Here is a 24,287-nt window from a genome sequence, read left to right as displayed (position 1 = left end):
GAGTCGAGGAAGAGGGGAGACGCGACGGACTTGAAGTTTAGGGGTGGGGAGGCTGCATTCCAGGCTGATTGATGGCTTGGACGGGGGAAGGGACGGCTCGGGGGGGGGAGAAGGAGTTGCCGCAGTCGCCCTTAGCTGTAGCTGGCTCTGCACACTTGTGACGTTGGGGATGTGTCTGTGCCTTTTCTGCAAGCTGAAAGCCTGTCACCCTTTTTCGTGTGACTATGTTCTCTCGTATTTCTGGCAGACGCGCGACAGTAGCCGCCTATTTGTAATAGCTGTTAGTGTAGCTGCTTCTGCGCGCGTCAGATTAAGCATGCGCGCACTAAAAGCTGGGACGTTAGGGCTTTGGTAGAGCAGTTCTTAGCTGTGCTCGCCGCAGCAGAAGCAGCGCATTGTGCCCATCGGCTGCCAATAGCAAGAAGCCTCTCTGGCTCAGTGCGGCCGCTGCCTGCTTGTTGCTCATCCTTCTGCGAGTGCTGCTGCTGCTGTTCCTTCGCTGTAGCAGCTGCAGCAGCTGTAAAGCGTGCTGCAGTGTCAGCCTGGAGCAACAGTGGAGTGGAAACAGGGCATTCCACAACATTTTGGTGCTGCTGAAGGGCAGGTGTATGGACACCTCAGCAATTTGCCTGAAAAAGCGCTCCTCAAAGGGCAGAGCGCCGCAGCGTCTGTACGGCGGCGTCTGCTGCTGCTGCTGCGCGAGCTGCCTCTGCGTGCTCTTGAGCCGCTGCTGCAACAGCACCTTGTCGTGCCCCTCAACTCGCTGGTAGAAGGCTGCAGCAGCAGCAGTAGCGGCAGCAGCTGCGGCGTTGGGTGTGTCGAGCACTCTCACCCAAATGGCCTCTTTGCATTCCATGGATGGGGCAGCTGCGTGACAGCGTGCCAAGCCAGTGGTAACTCTGGAGCTGTTGCAGTCTAGAGCTTCCTCAGTTGCCAGCAGTTGCGCCTTGGCATACCCCCACAGTCGTTGTTGTTTCGCCGTTAGTGCTGCTGCTGCTCCTTTTGCTGATGGTGCTGTTGCTACATGCGCTGGCTGGGCAGTGTCATCTTTGCGCATCTCCGCGGCTGCTCCCGACCGCATGCTTGCCACTGCAGCAAGCGTGCGATCAGGAGCAGCGCAAAGCCTCTCCAGAATAAGCCACCGCTCCCGCTGCAGCAGGAGGGGAAAATAGAGCAGCAGTCCAAATACGCAGCGGCAGCAGCGGCAGCTCAGATCTCCCCCTCCCCCACACAGCGCGTCGAATTGAAAGCCTGTAGATGCCCTCGAACTAACCGACTCCCCCCCATGAGCTGCAGCAGAGGCCGCTGTTGCTGCAGTAGCGCCTCTACCACACACGAAATCAAGGAGTTCAGCGAAGAACGGGCATAGAGCAACCCCGCAATAACTTGCTGCAGAAGTCTTCGCATCCGCTACAGCAGCTTTCGCAGAGGCGCAGCATGGCAAATGCTGCTGCAGCCGCAGCAAGCAAGGCCAGCTGCCTCGCCTGCAGTTGCACCTGCATGTTGCTGCTTCTGAAGCACTCGCAGATGCTCTGCCGAACCCTCCAAGGTGCTGCTGAAGTAAGGGCTGCAGCAGCAGCAAGTGCACCAACAGCAGAATATGATCAGCTGACACTGCAAGGGTTGTAGCTGCATGCAACCATGACACCTGAAGAGGAGCTCGCGCTTCTTCATCCCTGCTTCTACTTCTGCTTCTATTCCCATAACGAGACCGTTGCCGCGGCTGCTGCTGCGTCTGCTGCTGATGTTGCTTTTGCTGCTGCTGTTGCTTTTGTTGCTGCTGCTTTTGTTGCTGGTGCCTCTGCTGCTGCTTCTGATACTGCTGCTGCCGCTGAGTCCATCCAGCAGCGCTTCCCAGGGAGATCTCAAAGACTTTCCCAGCCTCAGAGTGAAAGATACCAGCTGCACGAATGAAGCGCAAACGCATAATAATGCCGAATCAGTCGGAGGCTCGAACAAAGTTCATCTAAGAGAGGCACAACAAGCGGTTTAAGCGAGGGGGGATTTGTGTTGTAGTGCTCCATGTGCTAGAGAGCGACGTTTGCGCTGTATGCGCAGCATCTCTCGAGCTTAGGCAGGAGCCTTCTTGGCGTAAGAATTTACGAGGCAGAAGGTGAAAGAGGAGCTTGGTAACAGAGCGAATTCCAAACCATAACACCCAAGGGTCTTCTTCTTGCTGGAGTGCATGCACCATCTGGGAGCAACAAACGCCACACACGCCATACAACCACTCATGATTTCTTGCAATTACGATGCCTCTGCTGCAAGTAGAGTCTCTAACTTGAGGGCTTGGCGCAGCTCTCACTAGGCCAGTGATGCATTCGACAGCAACTTGGCCTTGAGTTGCTTTGCGCAAGGCTGCCGCTAGGAGCAGCAATCGGTGCATGCAGCTCTGCAGCGGCGGCTCCTGCTGCAACAGAAATATCATCGCGTCTCTCTCCATGTAGGGCTGTATGTACCTGCAGCAGCAGCAGCAGCGCAGCACACGCAGGCCGCATCCTTCCCAAAAAAGGCTTCACACCTGAAGCGGTGGGGTGTTTCCTTTTCAGGAGAGAAAAGAGAAAAAAATCTCTCGCAAGCAAAAGCAACAACCCTCTTGTGAGGAGCGAACACGCACGCTGCATCATCTGCATTCAGGATGAGAGCTCGAGGAAGCGCTTTATAGCCCAATGCAACTGCTGTTGCACGACCTGAGAAGCCACACGAAATTTGCTTTTCCAACAAGCCTGCACAAACAGACGCACATGCATTACAAACAGCAGCACATGCATTACAAACAGCAGCACATGCATTACAAACAGCAGCACATACACATGCCGCAGCAAATGCATTACAAACAGCAGCAAATGCATTACAAACAGTAGCACATGCATTACAAACAGCAGCACATACACATGCCGCAGCAAATGCATTACAAACAGCAGCACATACACATGCCGCAGCACATGCATTACAAACAGCAGCAAATGCATTACGAACAGCAGCACATGCATTACAAACAGCAGCACATACACATGCCGCAGCACATGCATTACAAACAGCAGCACATGCAGCACCAATACACATTCCAGTCAAGAAGATGGAGGCGGTCCTGAGTGCAATGCGCTAAAGCAAAAGGCTTTTGCTGCAAGGCAAGGATGAAGGAGACAGGAAATAGAGGTGGCAGGAGCAGCAGAAAGCCCCCTTCCCCTCCGAGTATTTCAACGTGAGGCGTTTCTAGGAATAATTCATGCGGTGGAAGCCTCTTAGTGGCTCACAGCTGTCGCTTGCATCCGTATAGAAGGCTGATATCTGAAGTGCCTTGAGGCTCTGCAGCCTATGCAATTGCTGCGAGACACCGTCTCCCTCAAGGCCTGCTGCTGCTGCTGCTGCTGCTGCTGCTGTTGCTGTTGCTGCTGTTGCTGCAGGGGCTGCTGCAGCATCGTATTGCAGCAAGTGGAAGGAAGCTAGCGACAGACCTTGGGAGCCGCTGCTGCCGCTCCCACTGTATATACTCACCTGCAAGTAGCCACGACAGAATTCACATAAAAGCGTGACAGAAGCCTCCGTGGGTGTAGATAGTCTTACCCTGTGTTTTTTCAAAGTGTGTTTTGCCTTGGCGTGCCCTTGACTCGACTGTTAAAAAGAACTCCACTACACAAACTTGGTTATTTTTCATCCTTGATTCGGAGCTTACAGGCTTGAGAACGGAAACGCCAGCTGAACCCCACCAGCGTCTGAGGGTTCTCCAGGCGGCAGCAGCAGCTGCTTCTTCTTCTTGCTGCTGCTGCTGCTGCTGCTGCTGTTGCTGCTGTTGCTGCTGTTGCTGATCGGCAGCAGCAGCAGCTAGGCAATGCTCTAGAAACACGCGAGCACATGGCGAGGCGGCGTGTCGCAACTGTATGTACGTCCTGAGGGCCTGCATGTCAGCAATAGCAGAAGCAAGACACGTTTCCACATTACACCGCAAGAAAGAAATAAAAACTCCCTATTCCATTCACGAACGCTTCTGGCTGTGCACGCTGCCAGCAATGCTTTCTTTCAAACCTTGAGATAGCTAGAGTTTCCATAAGTCTTGCGATGTTGCCGCAAGAGAGCTGCAGCCTTCCCCCAGAGGAGCGCTCGCTGAAGCAGCAGGTGTTGCTCTTGCTGCTGCTGCCTTAAGCTGACGCCACTCCTCCGCTGTATGCACACTGGGTGCGAAGACATCTGCAAAACATACACACACACACACACACACACACAGAGCAGCACACCCTCATCTCGACTGTGAACAGAAAGCCATCTATTTATCCATTCCAAGTGATACTGGCGTGGAGCTCCAAATAGGCTGCTGCAAAAAGGCAGCAGCGCTGCATGCAAATTCGCAAAACTAACTTCGCTATACCTTCTGATCTGCCCTGTACGCCCACTGCTTGATGTGGCTATGAAACCAGAGCCACATAAGAGAATCCCTGCGGCTGTTGGTGTTGTTGCTGCTACTGCTACTGCTGCTGCTGCTGTTGCGTTTTGCTGCCTTTTCGTGGGCTTCATAGGGCTGCTTGTGTTGTTGCTCCTCCTCCCGCTGCGCGTGCTGCTGCTGATGCGCCTCATCCTCATGGGTGTGCAGCCATCGCCAGTCTTCTGCTGCTGCCTGCTGCAGCAGCAGGAGCAGCAGACGCGCAGGCTTCAGTGGTTTGTGGTAGCGCGTTTGTTTGGAGAACGGCCTTATTAGCACGCCAGCTGCGGCTGGCTCAAGTGGGCTTGCCGATCCCGCGTCTAGTGTATGAACACCAGAGGGCTGTGGATGCCTCTGATACTGATCAGGGTTCCACTCCTGTTGTGACCGCAAATGAGGCTGCTGCTGCTGCTGCTGCTGCTGCTGCTGCTGCTGCTGCTGCTTGTTAAGACCCTCGGAAGCCGCTGTGCTGCTGCTCTCCTGCTTCCGCAGCACTTGGTGTCGAAGAAACATTGGTGCCACTTTCTGCTGTTGCTGCCTTGAATCCACAGAATTCTCGGCTTGGGAAGCCCCCCCCCCGCCTCCAGCAGGATCTGCGCGTGGAGTCGCTGGTGCGCTGCTGCATTTCTCCTCGCTGCTGCTGCTGCTGCTGCTGCTGCTGGCTCTGCTGACGGCGCCTGCACTGCTACCCAGAAGCAGCAGCCTTTGCATGCATCGCAGCCGCAGCAACTGCCTCAAAAAAGCGTCTCTCTGCAGCACGGCAACGAAGCGCAAGCCCTCACCCTTAGGCCGACTCAGAGGAGGCTGCAAAGGCAGGCGCTGTCTTGACGTCTCCCAAGGTAAGCTCCAAGACGCTGCGCATCTTTGCGATAACGCCTACGAAAGACTAAGATCTTTTAGATGCTTCGGACAGAGAGAGAGAGAGTGAGATAGAGAGAGAGAGATAGAGAGAGTGAGATAGAGATAGAGAGATAGAGAGAGTGAGATAGAGATAGAGAGAGTGAGATATGTATATATATATATATATATATATAGATAGATAGATAGACAGAGACAGACAGACAGACAGACAGACAGACAAACAGACAGACAGACAGACAGACAGACAGACAGACAGGCAAACAAACAGAGAGATAGAGATTCTTGCTGCCCTATGCAGGCTACAGGATCGAGGCAATCTGGAAGCTGGCATGCTTACCTTGGGTGTGCTCAGAATTTCGGCAGCGAGGTGTATAGACACCGCATCCCCGAGCCACGAGTCGTCGTGTTGACAGGGCATCCTTAAGGTGCTGCCGCAGCTTGCGGTGCAGCTCAAATTTGCATACCTTGTGGGGGAGACTCTGCTTGAGGCTGCATCACTGCGTCTCGAACGAATGGTGGTCGTGGGTGTGGTTCCTGTTTCCTGCATGTCAGCAGAATCCTTAGATACACTGTGCGCCTGCCGCGTGTTTGGGCTGCTCAAGCTGCACTCACTGATGCTGCTGCTGCTCTTGCTCGTGCTGCTTCTGCTGCTGCTCGTGCTGCTTTTGCTGCTTTCACTGTCGAAGACACTGTTGTCGCCGAAAAAGAACATGCTGCTGCTGCTGCTGCAGCAGCTGCTCTCGCTCTCGCGAAGCCTGCAGGGCAGCATTGCCGCTGCTGCAGAGGAGTCACGGGTGCGCATGCAAGAGCATGCACTGCCCCTCCCCCCCCCATGTAGAGTGCAGTGGGAGTCGCTGCTGCAGACTTGGCGATGGCGACGACGACTGCGACTGCTGCGGCTGCTGCTGCTGCTGCTGCTCCCCGGCTGCGTTGCAGCGGCTGCGCTGCCACTTCCAAAAACGCAAGTGCAAGTGTTTCCGTAGTAGCAGGTGCAGCAGTTGCTGCATAGCCACAGCAAGCACACCCCCCAATAGAGACTGTGCAGAGCCGTAATCAAGCTCTCCAGATCGGATGCTGCTTCTGTTGCTGCTGCTGCGTGCGAAGTGAGGTAACTCCCGGTAGAAAAGCCTGCTGCCGCAGCCGCCCTCCCTCCCCCTGCTGCTGCTGCTGCTGCTGCTGCTGCTGCTGGGGTTTCTGGTGCTGCTGCTGTCCGTACACCTCGAGGAGCCCGCCGCAGCGGAGGCGCGATGATTTCCAGCAGCAGTTCGCTGCACAGCAGCACGCCTGAGTATGCTGCAGCAGCAACGCCGAAAACAGCAGAAACAGCAGCAGGAGTCTCAGCAGCAGGAGTCTCAGCCGCAGGAGCCTCAGCAGCAGGAGTCTCAGCAGCAGCAGCTCTTTGCCGGCTACACCTCGAAAAACGCTCCAAAGAAAACGCCACAAAGGCGCTCTCTGTGCTACAGGGATGCAGGGAGATGCAAGAGGGTAATTCCTACCCTTGCATAGAGGCACAGCCAGACCTGGACAGAAGACTACGTGCAGCTGCCGCCGCTGCAAAGGGCAGCCAAAGGCTTCCCCAGCGACTGACACAGCGTCTCGCAGCAACGCCAGAAGCAGCTGCAGCAGCAGAAGCAGCAGCAAAAAGCGTCCTTGCGGCCTTATGTGCAGCTGCACATAAGGCTACGGGAAGCCACTCAGGATCTAGAGAGCCTGCAGCAAGCTGCCTGTTACGCCACGTACATTTGTGTGGCCTAAGGTTCAGTGATCCCCTCACCTGAACATCCCAGTGCTGAATGCTGAGCGCCTCTCGCCAGTACACCCTCAGACTTCTCGCGAATTCACCTGCATACCAAACAACACGCCGTTTTGCCACTGTTGCCGCAGCAGCAGCGAGAGCAGCCGGGCAGAAGAGCACCTGCCTTCCTGCGATTCTCGAAGACTCTGGACTGTAGTGTGCTGGCAATGGCCTTAGAATGGCAGTGCCTTTCGGGGAAGAGGGAGCATGCATACATACATACATGGCAGTTCGCCGGTATGAGGCAACGCTGCAGCAACCACCTTCATTGGTCCTGCAGCTACGAATAGCGAGCTACAGCTGCATCAGAACACAAACTCCTGGATACAGTCTACCCATGCACAGTGCGGCTTCCCACCACAAGCCCTACAAAATTTCAGTTTAAGGCCAGACACCTCCCCCTCTCCGAGGCACTAGACTTCCACAACCCCCCAACGCGGAACACACACTTCTGATCGGAGTCTATCGAGTTCATACACTTCAGGGAAGCACAGTCTGAGCCAGCCGCAAAAATAAGCTTCAGGGATCGACGAGCATGCGGATTAATGCGGACGCACTTTATATGGCCTGTCCTCTCGAATACCCATACACGGCAACTTTCGCTGAGCCGTACATACACCCGAATTATACCCTAAATCTCTGCAGCCCCTAACGCCTCACGGCTAAAAGGAACCAAAACTCAGGCTTCAAGGCCCCCCTAGCAAGGCACCGAAGTCTGGGAAACAAAACGCAGAGGCTTTCTCGAGGCTTAGAGAATCTGCGAGGCGGTTTGGACCCCACCGTGGCAGTTCGTCGAGAATTGAAGGTGGCAGAGACTCACAGCAGCCGAACGGCTGCTGCGCCTCTACGCTGTATGCTGTAAGGTCCCCATACATCGCAGCAAGGGGTTCTGCGAAACAAACACCCGAGCAAACAAACACACAAACACAGACACATACAAGCAAACACATAGGCTGGATGTAAGTGGCATCGTTTTTCACGTGCATGCGGTCTTTTGTTTTTGTAAAAACCCAAAGCTGCCAATCTTCTCCAGCACCGAGACATGCGGCCCTTCAGACTCGACAGCCTTACACCTATTTGCCTCTTACCGTTAGAGACAACTGTAAGCCCTGGAGGAGCTGCAACGGTGAGTTGGACCGTCATCTGCAGGCGATGCCATGCCGCAAGGCGCAATCGATGACTCATGGGAATGCATGGCATCCATGAAGATACACCCTAAACGCCTCACGCCGAGACACTTGAATGCCTCACCTTGCCGTTTTGGCTATCGATGCACGGCAACAAGGTTCTTCCTTCAAACGGCTGCAGCATGGTGCAGAAAAATGGTCCGCCTTCCTCCCCCAGCAAGCAGCAGCGGAGGCCTCCTCCCTCTGCATGAGCACAATGCGCACACACCCTGCCTGATCGCTGGAAGCGACAGCCTTGCTCTGCTAAACCGACTTGGAAATGCCTTCAAACAGCGCTAAAAAAGAAACCAGCAGCACTTGTAAGAAGCAAGACGGAGCATAAACTTAGCGGCAGCAGCGGCGCCAGCAAGCAAGCTCACCGGCTAGGGCATATGCATTGACAAAGTGGATGTACAGCTGATTGGTGCCATGCCGAAGCATATCCCCAGGAATACGCAGCAGGTGGCCTCTCCAAGTCACGGGCTGGTGCAGACCTTCAAACAGAGAAACTGCGATCGCAACAGCGAAGCTGACAAGCGCACCGCGGATCTGAACATTTTACTAGTCGTATGAACAGTGCTCACCCCTATTGGCAGTGCCTTTGAAACTGAAGAATTAGGCTCGAAAAGGCAGGACTAACGTCTTTCTGTGGGGCGTCCATCTGCGCCAACGGGCCTGCCGTTAATGGAAATCCTTTGGAGCACCCCGCCAGAGAAGTTCAGAAACACGTCTTCTCTCTGGCTGTGCGCCTGCTGTAGCACCAACTGCAGCAGGAGCTCTCCGCTGTATCTGCAGCAACTGCTGCTGCTGCTTCCGGTGCTGTTGCTGCCCAGCAACAAGAGCAATGAGCAGTGCGCCTCATAGACGTGCCTGTTCAAGCCCTCGTGCTCTCCCTCGTCGTCTGTCTCACCCTGCGGCGCAGAGGGGGTGTCACAGCGGGAACACTGAAAAAGATATGAAATGTATCCTCAGAAGCCCGCGCGCGAAGGAGCTTAGGACGAGAGGCTTTGGGGGAGCACCTTTTAGAGCATGCTTTTATGTTGCGATCATGGATCTAGGGTGAAGCTTTGAGATTACTTCGTCTTCCTGCATCCACAAGGGTTGCGGAGCTTCATTGTTGCTTCTCAAGGCTAAGCCCCAAACCCGAGAGGCCAAAACAAAGGCCGCGCCGGCGGTACAAGCCCATTGCAGCGCACTCTCCAGCACCATCCCTCCATATATGCCCCCTTTTCGTTTTGAATTCCAGTGATGCAGATTTGAAGGGATGCACAATGAGGAGGCTCCAGGCACACAGCCCCTCTCTTAGAAGCCCAAATACACATAAATTAAGCTGTTCAGACAGGGGCTAGCCCCTCAATCGTCATTCATACACCGTGAATCATCCAACCCAGGACTCTGTGCCAGAGGCCTCGGTGGGATGCAATAATCACATTGATTGAAGGTATGCTGAAGCGTAGAGTCCAATAAATGCCTTCTAAATAGCTTTATTTTAAACCCAACACCTGTAGTTTGGCTATTTCTCTGGAGCCTTGTCGCTGTTGCGCGAAGAGCGAAGCAGTGTCTGTCAGGCATGGGTGAGGGTCCCGCACACCCAACCCTGAACCCTCGAGGTGACCCTTAACTTCCTGATCAAAAACGCAATTTTTGATATCGTAAATGCGAAAACAAAAGCTATATACCGTTTTGATCGTATTGCGTTGGCTATTTCCGGCCAAAGGCTTGCGCTCGCCTGAACAAAAGCCGTGCGGTCGAGAGCCCGTCGGCATGAGGGTCACGTCCTGTCGCCCCCCCTCCATGAAAACGATGCGCACAAAACCTTCACCCAATAGTCCTCCGCCGTCAACTCCGAAATTCCCGCTTAAGATCCCACTTCTGTGGCTGTAGAAGATGATGCACTCGCTCATCTATCCGGCAGTAGGCTGTAAAGTCAAGAGTTAACGATTTAGACCGAAGCCCGCTTCTGAGCAGCAGATGCAGCCCCAAACACACACAAAAACCCCAAGGCTGCGCCATATTGAAGAAAATATGTAAAAGCGCTTTTACTGACCAGTCTGCATGCTTACTGTAGCCCGTAGCTCGGCTACCCAATGTGCTTCAACATAGCAAAATCATATCGATCAAGTGCCCTAGGAGGCTCGCCGTGACTTCCTGAGTTTACTCTCCCCCACATAGTCTAGCAGCCTTAAGCTCCAACCCGCAAATCACGAGCCCTAGAGCTCAGTTCCGAAATTCTTTATTCCTAAACCCGTCGCCAAATTCCCCTAGTTCCACGCGCTCACGCCTACGGTATGTGCCTCTTGACTTACGGCGACAACTGCCGACTCCCCATTCCAAAATTTAGATCGACGCTCGTTAGAACCAGACTCAAAAAGAGCGCCACGTGCAATGCAGCACCCTTCCAGGGGTCCTCCACCTTTAGGAGGCCCCTGGGAACCTCCCGGCTTCTCCAATGGCCAGAGCACCACCGAGTACAGCTTTTATCCGCCTCACTATGAGTCGACCAGTCACCCGACAGCCAACCTAGCCAGCTCCGCTGCTAGTTACTCTGGGAGTCGCACAACTAGCCGCGCAGCTAGCTACGGGAGAGGACAGGAAAGCTCAAGAGAGTCAGACTCTTACCCATGGGAAACCCAGAGTTGGCGTTGGGAGGGCCCTCATGGCCAGCCCCCTGAAAGCCCCCCAAAGCCAGGCTACATTGTGAGCCAGGCGCGAAGACGGGCAGATAACTCTACAGCAGCTGACATCAGGCGGCAGCAGCGGCCATGGCAAACGGAATCCCCCAAGGATCTCCCAAGAAGACGATCAAGTGCCGCGCAAGAATTCCTAAGGCAACAGCGACAGCACCAACAGCAGAAGCAGCAGCCCCAACAACAACGCGGTAAGTACATGGCTTCCACGTATACTGGTAAAGCTGGAATCTCAGCAAGTGCAGCAGCAAAACACGCACAAAAAGCAGCAGCACTCAACAGCAGCCTTGAGGAAGTGCAGCGAACGCTCCAACGAGCGATTCAGAAGTGTAGTCTGAAGCACCAACAGCAGCAGCCACAGCAGCACGAGCAGCCGAGGCCACAGGAGCAGCATGTTGGACCTCTCCCCCCTGCTGCTGCCAGCCGCAGCGAAGCAGATGTACGACACGATGAAGTCTACAGGCAGCTCCTTAATCACGGCGGAAAACATGGCGGGATAGCGCCTTTGACCAAAAGCTCTCCTCAGCACCATCCGCAACAGCCGCAGTCTCTGATGATTGAAGGGACGTTTACCGCCACTTGCTCGGCCTCCCCTGCCAGTAGCGTTCCCCAAACTCCAGCATCGATCTGCCACAGTGCAGCAGCTGCTGCTGCTACCGGCTCCGCCCAGCAGCAGCTGCTGCTGCACAAGAAACAGACGCCTAATGAGTCAGTGCTTTTGCAGCCTTGCCTCCCTAAGGAAGCGGCGGAGAGGCCAGCAGACATCTCCGGATATCCCACAGCGCAGCAGCAACAGGAGAAGGAGCAGCATGCGGTAAAGCAACAAATCCAGCAGCAGGAGCAGCCACAGCAGCAGCAGCCGCCGATTTCCGAGGTGGCCGCCACGCCACTGTCTTCCGGCTCGCAGAAGCTAGCTGTGGAGCTTTTGCGGCGGCAGATGCTTCAGCAAGATCAGCGACGCCAGCTACAGCCACAGCATCTACAAGAAGAGCAGCAACGACGGCAGCTCATGCAGCATCAGCAGCAGAGGATGCATGAGCTTGGGCAACAGGCGGAAAAGCGACAACTCGCAACAAGTGTTCCCCCAAGGTTCTTAGGTCCCGCTGGTTTAGTCTTGTCAGAGCGCCAGTCAGTTCTGCAGCACCAGCAGGAGCGGCAGCCGCAGAAGCAGCAGCAACTGCTCTTCCAACAGCAAGAACTCCAGCAGCCGCAGCGATATTTCCAGCGGCAGCAGCAGCACCAGCAGCCGCTTCCACAATACACAATTTCATTATGTCCCTTACAGCAGGCGCAGCCACCACTGCAGCAATCGATGCGTCTGCATGCACCTGCAGCAGCAGCGTCACCCGTGCAACCAGCAGATACTGGCACACCAGGCATACGCCGGAGCATCAGTGGGCCCCTGTTGCTGCCTCTGCAGCAGCGTTTGCAAAATCCGATGGTGCTGCAGCAGCCTCAGGTGCTGGGATACCCCCCCCTCCCCTCTCAGCACAGCAGCAGCAGCAATGAACTCAACCGCAGTAGCTTCGATGCGCAGGCGTACCTGCTTCGGGTGTATCTCTTGGACAGCTGTCACCGCCTGGAAACCCTAAGAAGGTCTATCCTTGCAGAGCTCGCAAGAGACGCCTTTTCTTTCTGGTTTCTTCAAACCAAGTAAGGTTGGCGATCCAGCGCTTCAGGTTTCAGGGCAGTGGCGTCAGTTGTGCATGCCTGCAGGAGTTTTCAAATGAGAATACTGAACAGTCTGGCACTTGAGTGAGCTTTGGAGGGCCTAGATCTACGGAGGCTCGTGGTATAGGTTTGTCAGGCTTTGCGAGCGGCTTTTGCGGCTTAGGCAGCCCCAGTTGAAGGCTCTATGGGACAAAAAGGTATTGCGAGAAACGTGTCAGCTACGAAGACTGGAGCAAAAAGCTGAGGAAGCCCAGCAGAACCTCTGTGCCTATGCAGCTCAGAGGCAACATGTAACTCCTAGCCTATAAACCAACTGTTTAATGCACGAGTCAGAGAAAGAAGAAACAGGAGAACGGCTCCAGTGGGGCCGTCCGTGGGTTCCCCTGGCACCGCGAATTCAGAGGGTGGGGGATACTGTCGGGAGTTTAGAGCGTAAGAGTCAGCAGTGTGCGCTAAGGGTGCGTGCGCTTCAAAGGCTCAAGTGGACTCCCGGGTGGGGTTGCCCACCTCAAGTGGTCTGGCTTCCGAGGTTGTGGAGGATATGCAGCGGCAGGTGCTACACCAGGCAAACAGACTCAGAATATACAAAATCAGAAGAGGAGTAAGCTCAAGGCTTCCCGTACAGGGTGTGTTGCATAGGTGCTACGAGGCCCTCTGTCGGAATGCTGACTCCGGATGAATGCGGCTTGAATGTGCAAGATTCGGGCAGCATTTGCACGTGTGGCTTGGGCTGTCCCTTCAGGCTGCTTTAGGTGGTGTGATACTTCAGCAGCTGCTGAGAAGGCTAGCAGTAAAGCAGCAACAGGATACTATGATGCGATTAAGGAATGGAGGCCCCTCGGAAACGCAGCTACTGAACCTGGCTGTGCAGATGCTGCCCAAGTAAGCGCCGCGGCTGCGGCTACAGCAGCAAATGCAGCATCAGGCACCGCAAACACAACAGCTTGAAGCCGCAAGCCTGGCTGCGCACTGGGTGTTGCGGGAGCAGCTTGTAGGAATCTCGTGGCTGCAGTCTTTAGCTAATTTTGCGATCTAGAACGCGTTAGGGGACCATAGCGTGGCTCTCATGTGCTGCTCCTCTGCTGTTTTCTAGGCTGTTACCTCCTGACTGGAGGGAGCTGGAGGTCGCTGAACAGGCTCAGAGGCTGCACAAAGAATATTCGTTTATACTAACCCCCACGCGACAGCACCTGGCTAGCTGCAGCGCCCTGCTGCAGATGCATCGGTTAGCCGTCGCCAGCAGCAACCACAGGATTCTCGTCACCGAAAAACAAAATCAGAGGATGTAAGCCCCGTACCCTATAATTAAAAGCGTGGCACCCTGACACACCACTACGAAAGCGGGAAGGCCCTTTTCAAATGCTTCAGCCCTAAATGTTCCTCAACTACTTCGGTTCAAGGTGCGCTGGGTTTTGGCATGCGCTGAGCAGGATAGCTGCGTTTGCTTCTCTTGCTACTTGGGTGTCTGGCCATCGGCGGCTCCAGTTGCTTGACGCCTTTGGTCGCATGCGCTTTGCTGCTGCACTGTTTGGGGCTTTGAAACAGGAGACTATAGCAGCAGAAGAACGGGTGTCAAGAGCCCGGCAAACAGCGCAGGCTGAGATCTGGTCCCTGCTGCAGCAGCAGGGCAGATGCAGCACAGTTGCCGCTGGAGCTGCTAGCAACACTGTAGGTACACTTGCGGCAGCACAGGGAGTTAACCTTTGCAAGGCCAATCTGCAGTCACTCTTGAGCCCGAGTGCGACACACCAGAGTCCCCGTCAGAGCCCTCAGCAGCAACAACAACACCAAGAGCAGCCACCAGCGCTGCAGCTGCCACATGCCCCTTTAGCTACACAGCTTCGGGCTGCTACCATGACTTCCCGACCATGTAGCGCTTGCAGCCCCTTGCAACAACAGCGGGAGGTACACCGCATCCGTTGCCACACCGCCAGCAGCGGCTGTCACTGCCGCCGTTTAAAATGTGATAGTAGCTGCAGTAGCTCCAGAAGCAGCACCCACGACGTACAGGAGGTCCATATCATATCTCAGTCATCAATACATCCCGATAGCCCGGTGATCTCTTTCCCCAACAGTCCCCGTTTAGAGCATACACAGCAGCAGCGGCGCAAGAAAGAGCGCTGCTGTCGCTGCCACTGCCGTAAACACAAGCCACGAACTACGGCTGCGACCAGAGCAGTGATGCGGCAGGCTCATACTGGTCCAGCAGTGGCTGGTACGCCGAATATCCCCACAAGTGATGATCAACAACTGCAACGGCAGCAGCAGTTACTACTGCAGCATATGGAGCAACGTCATCAAAAGCAGGAGCTGCTGTTGCAGCAGCAGCGACTGCAGCTAGAATCACTTAACAGTGGTCTCACCAATACAGCGTACTACACAGAGGGGTCCCCGCTGCTCCCGCGTAGAGCAACAGGGGCAGCGGCACTTGCTGCTGCTTCTGTTACTATTCCAGCTGCAGCAGGATACTCTGCAATAGAAGAAGCATCAATAACTCCTCGAGAGGAAAGCGCTGATATGACTCCCAGATCACAGACTCCACAGTCCGGTTCACATTATTCAAATGAGCTGCAGCAAACGGAGCTGCGTCAACAGCGACTCAAGGTGCCACTGCGAAACCCCCCACAGACACCAAAAAGTCCGTCTCCTCAAAGCGGCCACCGCAATTCTCTGCAACAAAAGCGGCTGCAACATCTTCACGAACCCCCGAAACAAGCAGTTCACGTCGTCAGTCGGTCGTGCTCTTCCTTGTCAAGTACACTAGCTAGTTAACGAACGCAACTAGCTAGGGATTCACAGCTCCGAAAGACGAGAGCTTCGCTTTCCTTTCTAAGTGTCTGGTTACATGCAGTGGTGCTGAATAGCTCTTCATAGTGGTAATTGCTCCTGCGAAGCAAGTGACTATGACGGTCCACCCTCGATGGGTTTTCAAGCCTTTTGCTACCGCCAAAAGACTTGTTGAGGAAAGTCTGCCGGTACAGGATAGGTTCCATCAATACTAACGCGATAAGGGGTAACGCTTTCAAGCAAAAGCCGCTTAATCCTGAGAGAAACCACGACGAAACCCTAAGTGCCAGTGCGATAGAATACCATTGCCTTTGATACACTCCCTAAATACCGCTATTCAGATCCAGCGCAAGTACTAGTTCTAGTCGAAAACCATGCGCTCCATACCCGACGCATTGTGTACATCATGCCAAAAACCCTCATGCTACGCCATTGTGAATCATAACTCTCGAATTTAAGCATTTAGGTGTTCGCACTTAGACCGAAATTGAGCAGTAGCTCGTCATTTTCTTCGTCTGAGGTAACGAAAAAGTCTGCGCCATTGTTCTCTGGCACACTGTTCAAGAAATCTAGAACTGCGCCACTGTGTGTGACCGTTGCGGAATCTTTGAGGTTTCCCTGTAACTTTATGTATTCCCGGTTATCATCCTCCACCTTGAACCCGTATTTTGTTGCATATCCAGTGGTAATTACAAACTTAAGCAAACACCAAGAGTTTACCGTTGTTGACGTTGGTGGGGCTTGTTGTGCCTTCTCTTCTGCTTCGGGAATTCTAGCTGCTAAAAGCCGATCGCAAAATAAGTGCGTAGACCATCGCTATTTTTTTGTACCGCTGTTTCCCCTTACACTTGGCTATTTCGGCTTCCAGTAGCACCTTCCAAAGCTGAATAAACCAGAAGGAGGCGAGGCCTGTTTTTGCACGACGCAACAATCCGTCACATGTGCAGTCCAAGAAATTCGATTACTCCCCTTACAGCTCCATAAAGTCGCGCAATTCTGAACCAAATAATGCATTCAAATAGGCTTCAGACAAAACAATATGCAGGAATGGACTTGCCCAGAACAAGCGCTTGAATGATCGAATATTCGCCCCGTCTACGAAGGAAATGCATGATGAATGAAGCACGACAGCAGGAAAGCCGATGCGAACGAGCGATGCCTTACAGCGAATTGCGTTGTATAATTGACTAAATTCGTAAAAGAGAGAAAGCAATACCATTGGCACCAGCAACCGCCGCACAAGCGAAACGCGAAGCCGCCTCAATGCGAAGAGGCAGCAAACCCCGGAAAACATTCTGATATAACTTTTGGTAATCCCGTTGCCGCTACTTCACGGTTTTTCGTTGCCTTACTGGACTCCTGCGCCGAGACCATCCTGTTATTTTGGAATTAGACAAAAAAGATGCAAGATGCAGCTGTACATTAGGGACATGAAAGCTCTTACCTCATGATGAAAACGAAAGCAGCCACCAACCAACTGAGATGCAGCTATGATGGCGCAGAAAAGCCAATTACCATCCACCACCAGTTTTTGCATCTTCCAAATATGGAAGATAGTACACAAAAGGAGCAACTGCTTTGGCTTTTTTACATCCAGAATCGCAGACGGGGGAACGGAAAACACGGAGGAATGCAAGACACCGCGAACGATCTAGGTTCCAAGCAGCTTTAGACTAAAAATAGTTCAGCACGGGAGAATCATGGAATTGTCAAAAATGCAGTTGAATTCCATTTTGCACATGCCCTAGCATTTAAATTCATTAGAAACTTACACTTGAGCAGCTTGACAAGTAGGTGTACATACATCCTAGCAAGTGCTATACAATGATAAAGGAATATTCGTGAGTCAACGAGTGCCCTCTCACATCCACCAGTACTTTTGTGGTTCTAAGTTGCAAATTTGTTTGCCGCTGCTCAGCGAAGGGGTTTCATTAGTTGAAGCCTTTTCTTTGGTGTTCGGAGGGAAACAGCCCCATTTTCACGTTCCTTGCGCTTAAGTTTTTGGGGTGAAGGCTCTAGGGTTCAACAGCAACACATGCTATGTGACTCGCAGGGTGCTACTAATGCCCAAGTGCTTCTAAAGCAGAGTAAGCAACCAGCGTGCTCCGGCAAATTGAAAAAACGAACAGAACTATGCGACGACGGAGAGCACTGGGAAGGCACAGCATAGGCCAGAATTCCAAGCGAAAGAATGGTAAAAAAGTAAATAGATGATTCTGCGCATGGGAATGCGGCATGTTTGGCATGCTACAATCGGCTTCATTCTGCAACGGCTTCTACTGCCCGTTGCTCCAACAGATCCTCCGATGCTTTAATCGCGGCTTCCACTTGTCGTTTCTTCACTGTGATTTGCTCTGCGATGTTCTGAGAGGCACTTGCAGCCTTTCTTCTCCGCTCCTCCTCTTGACGCTCCAGTTTTGTTGTTTCTCTCAAGCAGGGCTGTTCCAAGACTTGTGAACATTTTGCATCCAGCTCCTCTCGCCGTGTTTTCATCATCTTCACAACCGATAGTTCATCACGAGCGATTCCGATTCCACTCTTCAGCTGCATACACCAACAACTCCACATTATTTTCCAACTTCAGATGTTAGCACCTCAACCGCACATCCTAGCTGGTGCGCCGTGGCGAAATCGCGAAGACCCTCAAGGCAGCTACTATACCCTTGAAGCGCAGCTCTTGGATGTGACACACACAAACCCTTACCCCTACGCTAGAAAGCATGCCTCTATGCACTCACCAGCTTTATTCGACTCTGTATCTCTTCTTCCATTTGCAGCACATCTTGCACGTCCTGCAGTCTAGACTGTAGCAGACAAAGATGCCGGCCTAACCTGGCCCTGCACAGCCCAAGCATTTGGTGAAATCCCAACAAAGCCTCGTTCCACTCCTCATCCCCCTCTGTTGGAGCCAGCCTAGGAAAGAAAGCAGCAAAGCACACACACAATACATGAAACAAGTAACGTCAAACGAGAAAACGCAAGGGATACCGGAAAAGCCCTGAGCTCGAGAACACACGATCTAAAAACGAAACTGAAACGCGCACAAAGATTGATCCAACATAGCGCCGCAATCCACGTGAGGGCCACCTTCTCACTTAACGGATGTGCAACAAAAAGATGCTGGTTTAGTTGCCGCAATAGCCAGCAAGGGAGGTGGAAAAAAGGAAAATGCTCCCTCAACTGCTGTTGCTGCCGCCATTCAGAAAAGCTAGGCCCTATTGTTTGAGATTTGTGGCGGCATCCTACTTGCATAGCTTGACTGCTGCGCTCATGAGGCCTGAAACCTCAAAGTGCTCGCTCCAAATAGCTTGGAAACCACACCCCCGTAGAAACTCTTCCTCTGTCTGCAGAGGGAGCTGCTGTACCGGCGCCCTGCTGCTGCTGCTGCTGGTAGCCGTTGAGCCTCCGCTGCTACTGCTACTGCCGCTGGCAGCTGAGGCGCCAGTGTTGCCGGTGCCTCTCCCCCTGGGAGCTGGTGCATGTGCTTCGGCGGGAGCAGCCGCTGGGGGTTTCTTACTGCCTGTGGCATGGGTGCCTCGGGGGGCCCCTGAGGAGCCACTTTGTGGGCCCCCTTTGCCTGAGGAAGCACTCGTTGGGGTGTTCGAAGCCGGTGCTGTTTTGCTGTCGCGTCCTGCAACAACAGCATGCCCATCTCCCTAATTCTCACGTTTCGTCCAATGAGACCCTCTTGGGAGCACTGAACTGGTCGAAATCTGCAAGAGTAAGCTGGAAACGGGACCGGCTTGGGAACCAAGTATCTAGGATGGAGGATTTAGCCGCAATGGCCGTAGTATTATTCATCTCCCAGTGTACATGCAAGAAACGGTTCCGTCGGAGGTCTTACCCTGAGAGTTCCCCATTGCAGCCCACCCTTCCCCCATTCACACAGCGTCTGTCGCATCTCACCTTCTCTGTCCTTTTGTTGTTGGAATGGAGGCTGTTTCTGGTGCAAAGGAGAGGCACGGGGGGGCGCTCCTGATGCGCCTCCCATCCAGCGCCCCTCCATTGGTCTGCCACAACAAAGTATGCGGTGTAGAAAGGATGATGCGAACCATAGAGTTTCGTGTTTTAGGACGAAAAGGAGCACTTACAGCGCCACGGCTACTGCGGAACTCCCTACAGAGACCCCTTTGGGGTAACTGGAAAAGAGATTAAGGCGCTAGGCAGTAATTTTACTGCTATTCCCATTACATTCGTAATCCGTTTAGCCAAAGTAATCAATGATTCACAAGGTGCTCTGAAATCAAGCCAAAGGCCCCTAGGGCATCCCGCAGAGGCGCATGCGCCACAGGCCTCGCGACAGGGCCCGTCTCAACTGAAATTCAAGAAGACAAGTGCTACACTCTAGGCCCTCAATTTTGGAGCCTTCAGTTCTTTGTTCGAAAGCCCTATGTGGGGGAAGCATGTGTAAACAAGCCCCGTTGTTTCTGTGAGGAAACTGCCCACGCCATGTGTTCGCTTGCTCAAGCCGGCACATCAGCGTGCAACCGTGAAATGCTAAGCCTCAACCCTTACCCCTGCTAAGCCCTCAGCTTATTTTCCAGGAAGCTCTTTAGGCTGAAAGAGGAGTAAACAAGCGGAACGTGTGCACAGGAGGAAGCTACAACTCCAGATGCCTCTCTTGCGTTCTGGCGCTCCAGCATCGTAGGAGACCGTTACTCGCCATTCGTGGCTCTAGTGCTGCTGCTTCTGGAGAAGCCGTAATACATGAGCCCTTTGAACTTTCTTTTCAATTATTTCGCTGCATCCACGTTTCTTCTCCTTCTTTCAAAGGGAATGACTCAACCCCCAAGCTCAAGACCCTCTAAGGCCTGTTAGGCCTGCGGTCAGGTACCGGGTGTCTTCGCCCCCCAAACCAGGCCTAATGCCGTGAAGCTTCTTCCTTGTATGCGTCAAATTCAGCAATTCTCTATGTTTTGGAGATGAGAGGGGCCTTCCGGAGGGCTTCAGGGGCCCCCAGAGGCTCCTGGGGTCTGTTGCTGTTACCCCCGTTGTTCGTGTGTCTATCAGCCTTCGCCTTTAGATATCCTCGGCAAAATGCCTTCTACCGCACTCCAGAGCATGCGCTTTCCACCCTGCAGCTTTCCGAAGAGAATGAGGGGCCCTCTCTGCCCCCAGAAGTCGCGGGAGGCAGCCCTGGGCAAGTTGTTGGGAAAGTCGGTGCTGCTATCAGCAGCGCCGACCTTCTTCAGAGTGCTAGCAGCAGCAACGCCTCGAATGCAGCCCATGCTGCTGCGCCACATGAGCGTTCGACTCGGAGCAGCACCGAAGGCGCCGTTTCGTTACATCAGTCCTTATCTTCTGTGGTGGATGATTTGTCTCTGTCTCTCAAGTCCATGAAGCAATTAGAAGTGCTGAAAGAAAAGGCCGAAGAAACGCGTCATGCCGTAGTACTCGACGTGATGGCGTTAAACCACACAATCCAGCAGGAATATGCAAACATCCAAAAGCTTCGGACCTTCGAGCAGGAGCAAGGCAAGGCCCTCAAAGCGCAACTCACGTATCTCATACCAGAAATAACGACACACAGCCATGGCAGCAATGTAGCGGCGAGCGGCACAGAAGACGCATACTTGCAAACCGAAATCGCAGCTACAGGAGTTGATGCAGGCGATAGCCGAAACAGGATATCGCCGATACACATCTCGAACAGCGCAGCCCCCACTGCCGCAACAACAGCACCGTCAGCGGCAGCAGGGGCCTCACTTGCCGCAGCTGCAGCTGTTGCTGCTGCAGTCTTTCTTCTCTGAGGTTGAAGGGCCTGCAGCTCGTTTCGCTAGGTGCCACCAATCTCGATTTTCTGCCAGCCGCCTTAAGTGAAGAAGGTGCTTTCCTGCAGTCTCAGCTCCCACGAAATAGAGGGCAGCGAGAAAAAGGAAAAGGGGGTGAATATAGAGAGCAGTGGCAAGGGGAAAGTGTCAGGCAGAAAGGGCAGCTACGTAAGGAAGGGGGGGAAGACGCCGCTGCACCAGCCTTCCCACCTGCTCTAGCGTCAAGTCTGTGAGCTGCCTTGGGCAACTCACGAACTTTGCATCGTAATTCAGAACCCGTAGTTGGTGCACGGTGTTGTGGTTCATGTTCACTCTGAAGCCTGCCAAAGTCTGCTTACAAAGTGAGGAACCTTAAAAGCCCCGGCAGTTTGATAAAAAACAGCCGATTTTTGAAGGGTGTTTCGCTTTTGTGTTTCGCTTTGGCAAATCCTCCTCGAATAATCTTTCTTTGAATTTTCCTACGGCAGCCGACGAGCGCACCATGTGCTCAGCAGCAGCAGACGGGAGCACTGCTGCGGCAAATGCTCGATGACAGCCTGCCGTTTACGTTCTCCAGCATTCTGCAACACAGGCTAAAGAGTTGCTAGGCATGCAAGTTGCCACGCGCTACCCACCATGCACCTACTTAGTTCGACACCTGCCTTTAGTGGGTGCTGTTACTCCTGGTGATGTTTACTACTCTTTCTAGAGACGCAACGCTCCTCATGCAGTTCCTAGCCAACTGGCTTTCGAGCCGGCCCCCTACAGAACGACTTCGCCCGTAATCCGCAAGCCGTCGGGTGCTGTCAGAAACTCAGAAAGCGCCGCGCAGCAACAGCATGCGAGCTGAAGCGAGGAGCTAAGAGAAGGCCCTTTTTAGCTACGGTCCATCAAGAGGAAAAACTCTAAAAAGGTGTGCATCCACCCGCTTTAGACTGCTTGGAGCTTTGAACGAGATGTTGTATGTAGCGCTTTCTCCATGGTCGCTGTGGGGGCAATCAACTGCAGGCTTCGGAAACACCTAGGAATGGACTACAACTCTTAGGAAATGAGCTTCCGCCTTCTTCCCCTGCCGTCACCCTTCAAAGTTCCCGACATGAGGAAAGACGGCTACGCATAACTGCACAACTCGAGCATGCACAATTTGTTGCATGGAGCGTTTTGCGCAGGCGTGCACAACTATTGATCTTCCTTCTTCCTGTAGCGAGCTCGCAGACCAGTGCAGTAGACAAGATGAACGGACAGATCAATGAATCAGTCATTTCTTTACCAATTTTTCAGTAAGTATACCGAATTGGTTGGGAACCCGAGGGGTCCATCTCACGTGAGCCGCACGCTTTTGAAGGATGAAGAGCACTCACCCTCCCACCTGGGCTGTACAGGCTGACGGCGCAGCATAAGGCCTGCTTCCTAAAAAGGTTAACCTGGACACGGATCACGACTACCTAGGGGATGTTACCTCTAGCATCCCTTCGGATCTTCAGGGAGACCTGAGATCTGCTGTAATGCCGAGGAAGGAAGCCACAGGGATATAATGCCATGGGCTTGGAGCCTGCTGCTTGCTTGCGCTCGTCCAGTAACAGGGGGGGAAAAGCAGTGGTGCGTCTGTGGGGGTAGAAGGTGCACTTGAAACACGCGCGAATTAGTAATGAGAGGCAAGCAGAAGTGGCGACAGGGAAGAAGGGCTGAGAGCTCATCTGTGGAGGCCAGTTGGTCATGGCGGCTCACCGGTCTGCCACATTGACAAGGAGCCCCAAAAGCCCCATTGAATATCAGTAAACGTCTACTTCGTACAAAAGGTGAAGTCCGAGCCGTACAAAAAGCGCAATCCGCAATATTGAAATGCGCAGAGCATGGAGGGGGGAACGATTCATTGCAATTGGGACAGTCGCCCTGCCATGGACGAAGCACATTGCTACTTTTGGGGTTTTTAATTTTAACCTCTGAACTCTAAATGTGATTAACTGTATGATGTTCGGAGGATGCAGCCTGTGTTTGCATTTAGGTCCGCTTCTGTCATTGCAAGCACAGGCCATCAGCTCGAAACCACTTGCAAGGCGTGCACAGCGCCGAGCTCCAGAAAGAGGTCTGCGGGTGCAACTGTTCGTTAGGAAATCATACTCTATTACCTAGGAGGCCGGAATCAGTCGTCCACGCGGGTAGTGGCGTTGGAATAGGAAGTCTCACGCGGGCGGACCATCCGTCTTCCTTCCTCGCTGCTTCACTTGCACGCTGCCGCTGCTGCTTTCTTCGGCTGCACTGCGGCGCAGAAACGCCCCGGTATACGCGCAGATCTGAGGGAGCCAGCGCAATCAGGGTCCGGTACTAACGGCAACTAAAGCGACAGTTGCATGGGCAGCGCCCTGGCCACCACGTTAACTGCATCTTCAGTAGCTGCTGCCAGTGTGCAGGAAAGGCTAAAGCTGCATCAGGCATGGTTCACGCGTAACAATTATCCTTGAAATGCAGTTTTATGGGAGTTTGGCCTCTTTGAAGGGCCCCCTTCTGTTTCTTGTGGTACTCCCAGCTGTGGCAGCGACAGCCCATTCACTACACTACGGCGATGCAGTAGGAACTACAGAAGCAGAGGCCTCTCCGCAAGTGGCTGTGGCAGAAACGGCGCTAACCTCCGCGGCAGTGGCTCTAGATGCGTACAGTGCATCATCTTCGACTAAGCTTCTCGAAAAGAAGTTCAGGAAACACCTCAAGGGGCTTACACAGCTGCGCACGGATTCAGAACCACCGACCACACTAGGATTAGGAGATACGGCAGAAGACAGTGCAACAGATGAAGATTTCGGGGCGACTTCACCTTCGGATGCTGTTGCATCAGGAGATCAGCAGTCGTCATTAAGAGCGAGGAAGCAACCGACGCCAAGGTGGAAGATCCGAGCGAGGCATCTGCGGTAAGCCGGGGCTTTGTATGCGATTTGGGTGTTCTTGAGTGTTTTTTTCCTAAAGGGGCATTTGAATTGTTCTGGACTTCCTTTTTGGCCTTTTTACGCGACCCCCAGCAGGTTTCTGTATCGCGCTGCACGTATATATCTATGTATATGCATATGTATGTATGTATATATGTAAATATATGTACTATGTATATACGCAAGCTTGTCTGCTTGTCTGCATAGTATGGACATGTAAACAGATACATGT

The 24,287-nt window shown here is 53.4% G+C and overlaps 3 protein-coding genes across 3 annotated transcripts; 1 reads left to right on the top strand and 2 right to left on the bottom strand.

Annotated features, from left to right (window-relative positions):
- Positions 1-340: 340 nt before the first annotated feature.
- On the bottom strand, positions 341-9,448 carry LOC34622604. The gene is made up of 19 exons (XM_026335999.1): positions 9,317-9,448; positions 8,880-9,150; positions 8,620-8,748; positions 8,325-8,443; positions 8,162-8,216; positions 7,854-7,962; positions 7,631-7,675; positions 6,222-6,546; positions 5,616-5,945; positions 5,057-5,167; positions 4,367-4,531; positions 4,058-4,188; positions 3,677-3,902; positions 3,261-3,498; positions 2,618-2,726; positions 2,306-2,459; positions 2,104-2,194; positions 1,775-1,902; positions 341-1,738 (listed from the first exon to the last, which is right to left on the bottom strand). Exons 1-19 carry the CDS (start codon positions 9,446-9,448, stop codon positions 341-343), a joined length of 4,266 nt encoding a protein of 1,421 aa, XP_026191784.1.
- A 1,176-nt stretch (positions 9,449-10,624) lies between these two features.
- On the top strand, positions 10,625-13,483 carry LOC113146990 (mediator of RNA polymerase II transcription subunit 15-like). The gene is made up of 6 exons (XM_026335990.1): positions 10,625-11,578; positions 11,651-12,214; positions 12,416-12,579; positions 12,761-12,887; positions 13,055-13,198; positions 13,340-13,483. The coding sequence occupies exons 1-6, from the start codon at positions 10,625-10,627 to the stop codon at positions 13,481-13,483; spliced, it is 2,097 nt and encodes a 698-aa protein (XP_026191775.1).
- Positions 13,484-18,110: 4,627 nt separating this feature from the next.
- LOC34622606 (class E vacuolar protein-sorting machinery protein HSE1) lies at positions 18,111-19,390 on the bottom strand. Its single transcript, XM_026335981.1, has 3 exons — positions 19,229-19,390; positions 18,631-19,040; positions 18,111-18,297 (listed from the first exon to the last, which is right to left on the bottom strand). The coding sequence occupies exons 1-3, from the start codon at positions 19,388-19,390 to the stop codon at positions 18,111-18,113; spliced, it is 759 nt and encodes a 252-aa protein (XP_026191766.1).
- Between the last annotated feature and the right edge of the window lie 4,897 nt (positions 19,391-24,287).

This window comes from Cyclospora cayetanensis, unplaced genomic scaffold (assembly GCF_002999335.1).
Source record: "Cyclospora cayetanensis isolate NF1_C8 unplaced genomic scaffold, CcayRef3 CcayRef3_contig_117, whole genome shotgun sequence".
Taxonomy (NCBI): Eukaryota; Apicomplexa; class Conoidasida; order Eucoccidiorida; family Eimeriidae; genus Cyclospora; species Cyclospora cayetanensis.
Note: the sequence above shows the minus strand (reverse complement) of the source record. Positions and strands in the feature narration are given on the sequence as shown.